Source organism: Brassica napus, chromosome C7 (genome assembly GCF_020379485.1).
Source record: "Brassica napus cultivar Da-Ae chromosome C7, Da-Ae, whole genome shotgun sequence".
In the NCBI taxonomy this organism is placed as follows: Eukaryota; Viridiplantae; Streptophyta; class Magnoliopsida; order Brassicales; family Brassicaceae; genus Brassica; species Brassica napus.
Genome location: NC_063450.1, coordinates 27,151,821 through 27,165,967, shown reverse-complemented (window position 1 = coordinate 27,165,967; position 14,147 = coordinate 27,151,821). Strand labels below are relative to the sequence as shown.

General features: G+C 31.9%; 1 protein-coding gene across 1 annotated transcript; it reads right to left on the bottom strand.

Annotated features, from left to right (window-relative positions):
• Positions 1 to 721: 721 nt before the first annotated feature.
• On the bottom strand, positions 722 to 3,934 carry LOC106375193. Its single transcript, XM_048762595.1, has 3 exons — positions 3,178 to 3,934; positions 2,954 to 3,091; positions 722 to 2,859 (listed from the first exon to the last, which is right to left on the bottom strand). Exons 1-3 carry the CDS (start codon positions 3,385 to 3,387, stop codon positions 2,758 to 2,760), a joined length of 450 nt encoding a protein of 149 aa, XP_048618552.1. The 5' UTR covers positions 3,388 to 3,934; the 3' UTR covers positions 722 to 2,757.
• Positions 3,935 to 14,147: the final 10,213 nt, after the last annotated feature.

The window sequence follows — 14,147 nt, the reverse complement described above, 5'->3', positions numbered from 1 at the left end:
TTTTCCAAGCCGTGGCAGTTTTTCCACTCCCAATGCATACAGTCGATGCTGCCTATCATCCCTGGAAACCCGCGTACCTCTCCAACATCGAGTAATCGTTGAAGATCTTCTGGTGTAGGGCTTCGTAGATACTCATCTCCAAACAATTGTATTATCGCATCAGTGAAATTTTTCAAACATAAACGTGATGTACTATCACCAAGTCGGAGATATTCGTCATTTCTGTCTCCCGATTGACCATATGCGAGCATACGTATAGTTGCCGTACATTTTTGAAGTGGAGATAGCCCATACTCTCCGGAAGCATCTCTCCTTTGCTGAAAGTAGGGAACTTCACTACTTAGGCGATCAACAATGCGAAGGAACAATGGCTTGTTCATTCGGAAACGCCGCCTAAACATTTCAGGTGGGTATGTAGGATTTTCCATGAAATAGTCTTTTCATAGTTGATTGTGTCCTTGTTCTCGGTCTCTTTCGATATAAGCTCGTCTCTTCGGTTTGTTGGTTTGACCATCAACTATTGTGTCTATGAAATTATCAACTACTTCGTCGACCATTTCATCAAAGCTTTATCTGCTTCATCACTTGATGATGAGGAAGACATTGTTGATGAAATTTGATGATCTTTTCCTTCCTACATAAGGCAAAAGGGGGTATATATTTTTAATTTTTTTCTCCTCTATATAGTATGTATTTAAAGTTTTTTTTTTCTTGATTAGGGTTTTATAATTTAAATGAACAATTTTTTTTTCTTGATTTATGGTTTTATAATTTAAATGACCAATTTTTTTTCCTTGATTAGGGTTTTATAAAAAAAATTTCCTTCATTAGGGTTTTATAAATTAAATGAACAATTTTTTTTCCTTGATTAGGGTTTTATACTTTAAATGAACAATTTTTTTTTCTTGATTTAGGGTTTTCTTTAACTCACTTGCGCAAGCATAAAAGTTTCACTACCTAGTGTGTTTATCATGGTATTAAAGCCAAGTTTTTAACAAAACTAACCTCAATGTTTGATGACAAGTAGAGGTTGAGCAGAATCAAAGGCAGTGGTGAATGGTTCGTGGTGATCGTGGTTGTGATGAATAGTAGGCAGTGGTGAATGGTTAGTGGTGATCGTGGTTGAGATGCATAGAAGGCAGTGGTGAATGGTATTGTGAGACAAGTTTTACATATATATAGAGAGACAAGTTTTGATGCAGAACTTTAAGTGAACTAGAGTTCATATATATAGAGAGACAAGTTTTTAACATACAAGTGATTCAAGTTTCACGGGTACATACACCCGTGAGTTACAAAAGAGAAAATGTGGGTACATACACCCTTAAAATCCGATGAACCTAAAACAAGTGTAGAATGAGACAAAATACTACACTCTCCCGTGAATCAAACCTACACCTACAAGCATCAACCCGTGACCTGACATTACCTACACCTACAAGCAGAAACCGAGACTATCTTACAAGCATCCACCTCCACACGCATCCACCTGCAACCCATGACCTACAAAGCAATACATACTGTTAGCATTTGGTTCAGATATATCATAATCAATATACTTAAAGCAACAGAAGTTCACATTAACCAATAACCTACTCAAAAATTCATTAACAAAGTAGCCTCTCACCAAATCAAAGCATTTCAGAGATTAGTTTATTTTTTAAACACACTTCTTGAGCAGAAAGTTTATCTTCATTTTTTGCTAGCAAACGGTCAAGGATTTTCTGTTTGGATATGTGATTTTTCGCGGCTAATATGCTCTCAATCTGATCAAACGCTGCTTCATTCCCGTGCTTCTTTCGTTTGGATGCTTTGCTAGCCTTAATACCAGGTGGCCTAACATCTTCCTCCGCAGCCACCTCCTCCGCAGGTTCCTTCCTTTTCTCCTTTGCACCCTCTCTCGACAAAGAATGTGATCTCCATTTTTGATCAAACCTAAGCTCTCTCCAACAATGTTCCAGTGTGAACTTCGCATGGTAGTCATTAAAGAAGATGTCATGAGCAGCCTTCATGACATCATTCTCGTTTTGTCCACTCGCCTGCTCCTTCAAAGCGGCTTCATGACTTCCCACAAACTTGCACACCTGCTCATTCACCCTTCCCCACCTCTGCTTACATTGAATCCACTCCCTAGGAACGGAGCCAACAAGCAGAGGGCTAGCATTTACATACTCCTATATTCGCTTCCAAAAAGCTCCTGCCTTTTGCTCATTACTCACGATTGGATCCTTGCTGGTGTTGAGCCAAGCACTGATCAGCACCACATCTTCTTTCGTTGTCCACTTTCGCCTTTCAGCAGGTTTAGGAACCTCTGAACACCCTAAATCTATTGGCTGACTACTCTGGGAAGTGAGGAGGTTAACAAAACCGGGAGAGTTAAGGGAAAAAGGATCCATTTGGTTTTCGATTAAAGTTTTAAAAATTTGGTTTGTGTTTTCAGATGTGGATTGCGTGGATTGCTTATGTTTTTAAAGTAGTATTGTGTTTGAAAGGACAATAAAATTAAACATACCCTAACCACCTAACATTGATAATAGTTAATTACACAACAAGTACTACACATATAGCATTCAATAAACATCAAATCATTTTTTTTAAAGTCGACCATTCATTACGCAACCAACCAAACCGGCAATTGTACTCTAATACGTCTACCTAGCTACCAATGTAGTTAATTTTTTAAAACTCGACCATTCAATACGTCTACCTAGCTACCAGTGTAGTTAAGCAATGTAGTTAAGTGTTACCTTTTCTTTTTCAGTCGAAGCAGAGCTTCTCCAAGTCCGCCACCTGCACAGAGAGGTTGTAAACCTCTCCATTGAGGTTATCAACCTGCACAGTTAGGTCTTTAACCTCTGCCTGGACATGAAAACAACAATGACATTGTGTTAGTCACTTAATAAAATCTGAAGAACAATATGACAAAATTATTAAAAAAAAAAAGTGGCTTTACCTCCAGTCTCTCAATTTGTTTAGTGAGCTCCGGCATCCATTTGATCACCATCTCAACCTCCTCCAAACGCTTACTGAGACGTTCGATATGCTCCTCGACACCTATCACCCAAGGCTGACGATAATGTAACCCGTCAGCCTTGTTTACAACAAAAACACATATCAGAATCTCGTTTGAAAATCAAATTATTATTCCAAATAAGTGAAATGAGAAGAACCGCTTACCTCGTAGTTTTTGCAGGTGAAGAAACGCTTCCCAGGAAGAGTGTTATAGTCGTCCTTCCCCCGAACCTCGTGAATGATTGTCCCACCACAGGGACACCTCGTCGGAATACCATTTTCGGAATCAGCCACGTATCCTACCATATCGATGTACTCCTTTTGCCTTTTTGTCTCTCTTATCTCTTCTGCGGGATCCATCTGTACCAGAAACATAAATGATTAGAACAAAATCACCAGTAAATCGCAAACACAAACTCGATTAAGAACCCTAACTAGAAACTCCCAAATCGATCTCAAATCCCATAAACAAACCCTAAATCGAACCCGCATGAAGATTTCAAACAATAAATCAAAACCCCCATATCAATTTTGAACCCTCCCTCGAAACCCCCAAATCGATTTAGATTCACCGACAACGCTTTGGAGCCCAAATCCGTTAAATCAAACTGTGAAAGTTATCGATACTGACCTCAGCTCGTCGGGGAGAGAGTCAGACGTCGATTAGAACCACTAAATCACCCACAGTCGACGTCGCACGAGAAATCGCCTCAGAGAACGAGAAACCCTAGTTTTCGAAAGGAGAAGAGAAAATGATTTCTCTCACGCGAATCCCTATTTTTCTCCGCTTCGACGCGATATCGCGTGGCCACTGTTTCGTCGACACGTGCCATGAACCCGTATCATACGGGTTCACTCCCATGAACCGGATGACCGATTTAAATCAATTTTTTCTTTTTTTTTTAATTTCGGCCCATATGATACCGAGCCCATGACCCCTTCTAAATACGTCGATGCGCATGCTCTTATAAATCTATCGCTTCGTTGAACTTTAACTAGCGTAACATTATAAAACCTGTATAAGAAGAGGTTGATTAAAGAACGTCCACACATATATTACTCATACAATATGAAAGTAAAAATAGTAATACGATTGGAATCCAATCACAATAGTTGACGATTTTAGAATAAGCTAAGTTATGATTTATGCTCATACAGACTTGCAAAAACAATTCTAAGCTACAGTTTTCTTCAAGTATGATTACAAGATAAATTTAAAGCTAAGAATATAGAAATACTAAATACTCAATTGGATAACTTTATGCTGCGAAGCGAACTAAGTTTCATAAAACCTGCAACATTTCTATAAGATTAATGTTCTGTTTGTTCCATTTTACTGAGATTTCTAAACCTCATGCAATTGCATCAACGTGGCATAGTCTGTTCCTTTTGTTTATTTCTCTATATTGTTACTGGAAAATAATGTTCTGTTTGTTGATTTTTCCTGATATTTCTAAAGTCTGCAAATGTTTATAATTTGTTTAACTCAAAGTGTAATCGATTTTTGAATTGAATACCCCAAGTATAAATATACGTCCACTTTACCAAAAACAAATGAATGTACGTCCATCTAATAGTGAAATCTGAATATACATATCTCAAATTAGGAAAATTATAATAGTCATAACTATTATGAATCATTTATGCAACGCATATGGTCAACAGAGAAATTTGATTCCCGCCGTTATAATCACTTGAACGAAATAAGGAAAGAATTTTAAAATTTGAAGACGACATTTTTAAAATCTTATATATTAAAACAGAAGTCACAACCTTGATTCATGTGATTTTTTTAAAAAATAGATCTAATGGACCTATTTCTAAAAAGTCATGTTACATTTAATCTCTAATCTTAACATTTAAATTTTGTGCCTACCAGAAATTTTTATTGGGCTATCAATAATTAGATTTAAACAATAGATGATCCTTTGGATTTATAGATAGTATAAATTAAATAGATATAATTTAATGTTATAATATTATACTTCCATATGTTAAATATTTAAATATTTGTCGATGTTAACTTTTTAAAATTATAAAGATTTTTTTTTTAAATAACAAAAATTAGATTATCTAACAATGATTAATCTTTACTATCTTAAACCAATGAAAACGAATTTTAAACTATGTAATTTATTTTAAAAATTAAACAAAACCTAAATGTTCAATTATTTACTCGATAATATAAATCTATGAAGCGAAAATTTTATTTTTTTAAAAACTTTTTAAATTTGTGAAATGTTACAATATCTTTGAATATAACAATAAAACAATATTTTACTAATCTTTATATATATAGTTACGATTTTAATAATGAAATAATAATCCGAAAATATATATATATAGAAGAAGATACAAATACATGTTAAAGTTTGAAACAACCTATTCAATGAAAAATATACCGTAAACTTATTATGTTTTGAAAATTGATATACCGTAAACATATATATTATAATATATACCAATTTATAATTGAACACAAAAAAAAATATATATATATATAAATAAATGAAAACAAAAACCCGCGCAGTTGCGCGGATCGAGATGTAGTTAAGCTTTAAAATGTTAACTTTGTAGTCAATGATTAGATATTTCTTCCATATTTAGTGTGCAAGTTATTTGGTGATTAGGTATATTTATTTTATTCCTTTTTTTCCTAATATAGTTCAATAATAAATCGGAAATAAGGCAATCATTACTAAGCAATCACATATTAGTAATGAATCATTCATTGTAGTTATAGGATTGTGGTGTATATAGTTAATTACATACATTAACTTTCCAAAATAGTTATTCTTACCAAATATCTATTGCAAATTAAATCTAAATTATATGTCCAAAACTATCATTCATAACATTTTATGTACTTTTACATTTTTGAATATATACTTATTTTTATATTATTTTATCATTTTTGAATATATAATCGTATCTATAAATAATAATAAAATTTATTTTAAAAAAAAAAAGTTTCAAAAAGCATTTTGGAATATAAAAAAAAATTGAGTTTGAAAAAAAATTCAAAAACAATTATGAAAAAGCGAATTTGAAAACATATAATTCAAAATTTATTAAAAAACTTTTTTTTTCTTCTTTATTATTTATTATTATTTATATATCTATAAAGTAAAAGGTAAAATAATCTTTTTTGCCTTTTCCATAAAATCTGTTTTGATTATTTTCTTCATTGAGGACTCTTTATATAACAAAAACATAAAAAAACTATTTAAAAGAATTATCCAATTCTGTATTTATCACTTTTATTATTTTTAGTGTGAAAGAAAAAAAAAAATAATCATGTTATATGGTTAGAAATAAAATAAATTATACATTTACTTTACAAAAAATGATAGAAAATAAGTAATGCAAATTTATGAAAATCTATACCAATCTAATAAAAAGTTAAATAAAATTTAATAAGTCAATGTATATAAATTTTCACAATCCACATGTAACTTTTAAAATCTATCAAATCTTAAAATTTATAAACTCTTCAAAAATTCATTTCCAAATAACCCCTCAAAGTTGGTACTGCATACCCCCATATATGTATTCAAATAATATACTACTAGGTGATACTAGGTGATAACCCACGCCCTGCGCGGAATGAGTGATTAAAAGAGATTATTACTTTTAATCTATAGATATTATAAAGTAAAAATATATAGTCACAAATATTAGATATAATAAAAAATTGAACGAAATTATGCGGATTTATATACTGTAATTGGTTAGGTGTAATTGAAGTATATTATATAGAAATAAATCTTTAAGCGTAAGCAAATAATTAAATAAATTTATTATAAATTTAAGATAAAACAACACATAGGAATATAAGTATTACTTTCATAATAAAAATTATGATAATATGAAATGAAACATATGTAATAGAATAATAAAATACAAAAGCAACAAATTATAAAGAAATAAATTAAAAAAACTGATAAAACCACAACTAATGTGAAAAATGTCTTTAGAACTCTAGGTTTGCAATCCTAGAAAGAGAAATAAGAAAGAACTCAAGGCTACGTATTTATATATGTTAAATTAATCTTCTGAAATCAATCTCACCCTAATTATATAAAATATTCACTAATTATTATCACAAAACTTGCGTTTTAATCCTCTTTAAAAGCTTGCCTTAATACACTATAATAATAAATCAAAGAAGATGAAATTAGGTAAATACTATCATACACAAATGATGTAATCAATTCACTTTATTTTTAAACACTTGTAACGATATCACCTTCGATTTCGGGATGATATTTAAACAACAAAATCATGTGATATAATTTTTAAAATCTGAATACATAATCTAACTTTCTTTATATACAACTGTAATTGCAGATGAATGCTTAATGATTATAAAAAATCAATCAATTAAAATTAAGAATTGATATGTAATTTAATTTGTCCAAGCAGAATAATCTAACTTTCTTTATATACAACCGTAATTGCCGGTAAATACTTAATGACTTTAAAAAGACAATCAATGAAAATTTTGAATTGATATCTAATTTAATTTGTCCAAGCGGCCTAATGAATTTTTCAAATTCAACATAATAACATACGTAGCTAACCGGTCAAGGTTATAGCTTAATACATCTTTTGATATATTCAATATAACTATACCTATAATGCGTTTATATATGTGAGGTTGATATAAAAAAAAATTAACATATGACCATTGGACAATAAGGACTTCTGAAATAAAAAATATTAATACAAACCGTATAGAGCAAGCAGTCATATAGCTCCTTCTAAATTTTGAAAATATTGAAATTGGCTTATAGTTGATATCATTTAAGTGAGACGAACATTCTTACTTATACAAAAAAAAATTTATACTTGAGATTTCTATATTCTCAAAGATGATAGGCGTTTCGAGCTATATTCGATTTTTATTTGTACTTATATATCATAAAGATGATAGGCGTCTCGAGATAGAAGAGAAATATTTCTTGAACTAAAACCTGTGTTATACTACTTTTACTAAAATATATTTGTATCTACTTGATGGATATAGAAACCTAAGGAGACTACAAAAATCAATAATAAAAGAGACATTCTATCAATACGAAGGAGGCCGCGTGAGAAATGGGTATTGAATGATCAAATGAGTTATCGATTATGTAGATAGGAATCATATAATATATTATGTTAAGCTATATTGTAATGAATAATGGCAATATATGTAATTAGTCTAATGAGGAGAGGGCTTTTAATTAAAGGGTGTGAGAGTGATTTTAGTGTTGACACCTAAGAAATGGCAATTTGGTTAATAACACATGAGGTCAAGGTTAGTTTAAAATAATACTCCTCAAATAATAAAAAAAGGATCAGAAATGAATTTACAATGTTTTCTGAAAAAAAAAATTATTCCCTAACATAAATTTAATTATGTTTCTTTCTTTATATACAATTTTTAAATAAATGAAATTAGGTGTTTGGTTGGCAATGCGTTCAAAACGCAGCGTTTCATTAACTTGGAGTTGAAGATCGTGTGGGCTTTTGGTGTAACTCATAAACATGCGAGAATATTGTCGTGTGGACTTTAGATCAAATTAAAAACAATATTTTTAACAGTATATTTTTATATTTTAGTAAACAAATAATGTTGTTCTTCGTCTTATGAATACATCATAACAACAACTCTTATAATATTGTTGATATTCAATGCGATCATACCGGTATGACAAATTAATGTAAATCAACAGAATCGAGTACGATGATTTTAATTGGATTTACATGTGTCGAAAATACAATAAAATGTTTTATTTATTTTAATGTGTAAAATAACCCGTAAAAACAAAAAAACTAGATGAACCAATAGGTTTATAGTATATTAGTGAACGTACATATAAAATGTATAATATTATATAGTGAATGCAAAATTGAATTTACTAATTTGATATACATATACTGAGCATTTAACATATGAATAATGTTTTAGCAAAAAAAACCATAGGAATAATTATTTGCTTTATCCATTTACATCAATTTATTTTTAAGGTCTATGATTTCACGATAAATAGTGCTCCTATAATTATTTGCTTTACCCATTTACATCAATTTATTTTTTAAGATCCATGATTTCACGATATATAGTGCTCTTAACTTTCTTTTTCCATAAAATAGCGCAAACATATTATTATATATTACTCCTACTTAGCTATTTGAATAAACAAACATTCTGATACTTGAATATTTTGAATGATTCCCTTTGTACGGTAAACAATTTTATTTCAAATTATTAATACACCAATGCAAAAATATATTTTGCAAGAAAATTATACGCATCTTCAGCGTAAGCTATTTATTACATACGACCATGGATTCTATAAAAAAAACGTTCATGCAAGATTATCATTTAATTTAAATATACTGTTAATTTATAACGCAAGTTTCCACAATATTAATAACTTCTAAATTAATAGTAAAACCTATATAATAAATTCTAAACTTATTTAATAACGATAGACCGTATTCAATTTAAAGAGTGGCATGGAAGTTGAAGTATGACTTTCATTAGGAGAAAACTATCACATTTTAATTAAAACATACACATACCAAACTACTCACATGTTTTGGCTTAGATAATATAAGCTTTTCCTTAACATATTTCTCTGGCATGATCATTGCATAATTATATGTGGACATCATTAATCTTATTATATTAGATTATTTTTCACAGAATAATAAAAGCTACTGTCATTTTAATTCAGTTCAAAAATATTAATTAAAAATAATAACATGATCTCTGAATTTTATTTATTTATTTTTGTTTATAATATCGTTTTCAATCGACAATTTTTTAAGCCATTTATAAGCTGGCTTAATTTAAGCAAAGTTATTAATGGGCCCTAATGAGCCGAACTCCTTGCTCCTTCCATCATGGGCTTGTTTACAACAAAAAGATCGGAACATATGACTAAGAGCAAGCTATCAACTCAACACGAATTATGTAAGGCAGAACTGGAATACATTTGGTAAAGGAAAGAGACGACGTGTGAAGAGGTTCTGTCCACACAGGATGGCTTAGTTTGCCTTGTTTGGATGATATATGGTTGTTAATATATTCGAATTTCTCAGGTAGACATGTGAACATCGATACTTAATCACACGACTTATATATCGCGATTCACATTAAATTTCTGGCCCCTAATTATGAATTTTAATATTTCATATTGACTTGATATGGGTGAAGATCTTTTCTCGAGTGGATTTCTTGTAAATAATTTCATGCACACGAAAACATGTGAACGTCGACACTTAATCATACGACATATAGCAAATCACATTAACTTTCATGGCCCCTAATTATGAAATTTTTATATTGCATATTGATTTGACTAGGTGAAGATCTGTTCTCGTATATTTCTTGAGAATGATTTCATGCACACGAAGACGCTAGGAATAACGTGAGAACGTGATTGTTTAGTCGTTGGGCAGGTGTGACCGCATTTGTACACACACTGACACAAGAATAAAAGCAACTATGGTCATAAAGAGTACCGGTCCTGAAATGAAAAATACCGCGAACAATTTTTAAAAAATTGGTCATTTTTATAACTTTTGTAGATAATTTTTTTTAAAAATGCTGATTTATGTAAAAAAAATTTGTGGGCTGGAAGCGGATGCTTGTAATGCTACCCCTCAGAGCCGCCACTAGTCATACACACAAGAGCATAACAGATTAATTTACGCATATATAACCGATCGATCGTTCCAATAATCAATTTAGCAAAAAAAAAAAATCAAACTGTCGAACAAATCAAAATACACTTATTAATTAGTCTTAGGTACACTCGAGCTTCTTTATTTGAATTTATATCTTACATTGTTTATAAAATGTCCGTATTCGAATGTGTGACTGACAATTATTTGCAGATGCAGCTAATCTTTTTTTAGTTTAGATTCTTGTTGATATTTTAGATACATATTGATTGTATGTTTTGATTCGCTAATTATAGAAATGTGCTAATTAAACACCGACGAAAGGAAAAACTAATTCTGCGAAGACAAATGAATTCGATAAGTACCTTTTACTTAACATCACTAGTATTTAAGAGAATGGAGGAAAAAAGAACAGCTACGGAAATAGAATAAGAATAAGTTATACTTCCTGAGTAATTTCTTGCTCTTTTTAAAATAGGTTTACGATGAGTTGATTGAACATTATAACGTATAACTGCACTGCACTGAACTAGAAATATACTTATAATTTTAACAGATTTACTAAACAGAACCAGATGAAAACATGAGACTTCAGTTTTGTTGCGTCTAGTGTAATATATTTGTTACTTTTTTTTCTTGTAAACACTTGAAACCACATGAAACTCTGAAAACCATGGCACATATCTGATATAGCTTCTATAATTTTCTAATGCATAGATAAGGAAGCTAGAATTAGAAATTAAGAATTAAATTAAAAGTATAAGATCCAAGTCATCCAACCGAAACACATTGTAACAAGCTTGAGAATTATAACTGAAATGAAATAGTTATGGCTATATTTCATATATAGATTTAGAAGAACCAAACTAACTTACTCAGGGAGAAACCCAAGAAAAATAGACAAAAACCCCGAAAAACCTTCATTTATTAAGGGTGTGACTGTATATACTCATTAAAGTAAAATTTTATTCTGGATTTGAAATTTATTCCCATTTCTACTTTTCTTCATCAATCAAGTGAAAATGAAAAATAAGAAAAATTGTCCTGGTTTTGGTGAACTACTCTCTACTAAAATAATGAGAAAATGAGCCTAATACATTTTTCCATTTTTCATCTTTTTCTTTTGTTTCTACCTAATTACACCACTTGTTTATCAATAACACTCTAGAAGTGTGATTGGTGAATTATAGAGTAACCGAGTGCAATGGGAAGTGGAGTAATTAAGAGAGAAAATAGTGGAGTAATAAAAACTTCAAAAAGTAAAAATCCAGTGTAATTAAATTTTCACTTCAAAAACAGTGAGAGAGAAAAGTAAACTATATACCTCTAATTAAACAGTATTGAGCATAAGAAAGATAACAATTGATTTCACCTTAATGGCAAACATTAAGTGGAACCGAGAGAAAAAGTATTTCTCGCTAAAAGATTATCGTTGTAAATGCTATTCAGTTATGCTCTAAATAATAATAATACACATATATGCTAAACAATTATCCGATTTGTGATTTGATATAATATTGGCGGATGTCAAAAAAGAAAGAAAAAGAATTGATAGAATATTGGCGCATTATTAAAAAAACGATGAATCTTTCGCCGGAGAGAACGTGAAAAGTCTCGATAGCCACGCGCTGTGTTTATCTGGGTTGGCAACGGATTCGAATTCGGTTCTCTTGGAGATCGACAGAACACTTTGTGCCATCCGACCACTGACACGTGGTTTATTAGCACATTATATACCAAAAAGAAAATGTGAACATGGTACCATAGGTCGTAGAGTGGGCGATATTATTTCTTTGACCGTATATGTGTAAGTTCAACTCCAAACTTTGAAGTTTGGCAAGTTACTCGGTCCTCACATTCAGAAAATGTAAGCCAGATATTAAATGTTGAAATTAAACTACTAAATCACGAGTGTGTAAATAGCTTGATCAATTGAGTAAGTCACCGCATGAACACGTGAAGCCTGGTTATTCAATTTTTCTTTGGTTGCATGTGAGACTCCTTCCGAGACTTGAGCTAAGTGGGCCTTATCTACTGTACCGTGCAGCTAACCTTCCCATATCCGGTTTGGTCGGCCATTCGGCCATGCTTTTCTGACCACGCGTCATTCACAACTTAATCCATACAAAATTGGTTCTATCAATTGTTAGTATTTGCATGACACGACCATAACTGTATTAGTATTCACTGGTATGAATATGGACATTCAAAGAGATTAGGTTATGGAAATAAAGTTAATTAGCTAGGGCTTAGGAGACATACTGTAGTTAGTCACGATTAGAAAAAAATATTAAATGTCCTTTTACTTTTTTTTTTTTTTTTTTTTGACTCTGGATAATTATGCTATTACAACTATGAGAAATAGTACAAACGATTTTACAGCCGACAATTTTACCTGCCGTATGAAGATTCACGTCTGACTGCATCACCTGAACCGCCCTATGGGATCCATGCTTGACGGTACTCCTTGCGCTATGCTGCAGATCTCTTGTACGCCTTTTCTCTTTCAATTCGCATAATTCCGTCTTTTCCGAAAATTGAAACTTATACCTCTTAGGCCTGGGCATTTTACCCGGATCCGAAGACCCGAACCGGAACTGACCCGAAAATACAGGTTCGGTTCCGGGTCCGGGTCCATGCTAAGTACCTATTGGATCTTTTTTTTTGGACCCAGGGGTCTCGGTTTGGGTCCGGGTCCTACCCGAGACCCGTTCGGGTACCCGAAGTACCCGCAAATAATTGTATATACTAGGTATATATGGGTGATTGGGTATATTTTTGGTATTTCGGATTTTTTTTAATTTCGGGTTAGAATTTTCGGGTATAATTGTAGGTTTTTGGTGAAATTTTAGATTTTTAGAAAATATAATTTGGGTATTTGGGTAAAATTCGGGTATGTTTTGGGTTTTCGGGTCTGATTTTGGATAAATTTTTGGGTATTTTTGCGGTTCTTCGTGTATTTTTAGAGTTTTCGGGTCCAGTTCGGGTACTTCGGGTCTATTTCGGGTCCTAAATACCCGAACCGAACCGGATCCGAAATATACCCGAAAATTTTGAGTATTTTACGGGTATTGAAATTATAGACCTGAACCTATCCGGATCCGACAAGACCCGATCTGGAACGACCCGAAAAGTTATAGGTATCTATATGGGTCTAAATTGCTAGGACCCGATGGATCCAGATCCGACAATACCCGACCCGAACCTGACCCGAAGACCCGGATGCCCAGGCCTAATACCTCTTAGTGTACAAGCATTAATGAACCCTTGGTCAAACCACCGAATATCCTTTTACTATGCGTGGCAAGAATCTACTGACGGACAGACAAACTGAACAAGCTAGGGGACCTACGTGTCAGTTACCGGTTTTTTGACAGTTGAACGGTAACCGGAATAGTAAATTCCGAATTTAATCATCCGGTTTGGAATACTACTTACGTCTTCTCTTCCTTCTC

Coding starts and splice junctions, on each gene's coding strand:
- LOC106375193 (XM_048762595.1), bottom strand. CDS start 3,387: ATGTTTCTGGTACAGATGGATCCCGCAGAAGAGATAAGAGAGACAAAA. Junction 3,092..3,177: donor TCACCTGCAAAAACTACGAG/GTAAGCGGTTCT, acceptor GTTGTAAACAAG/GCTGACGGGTTACATTATCG. Junction 2,860..2,953: donor AACAAATTGAGAGACTGGAG/GTAAAGCCACTT, acceptor TTTCATGTCCAG/GCAGAGGTTAAAGACCTAAC.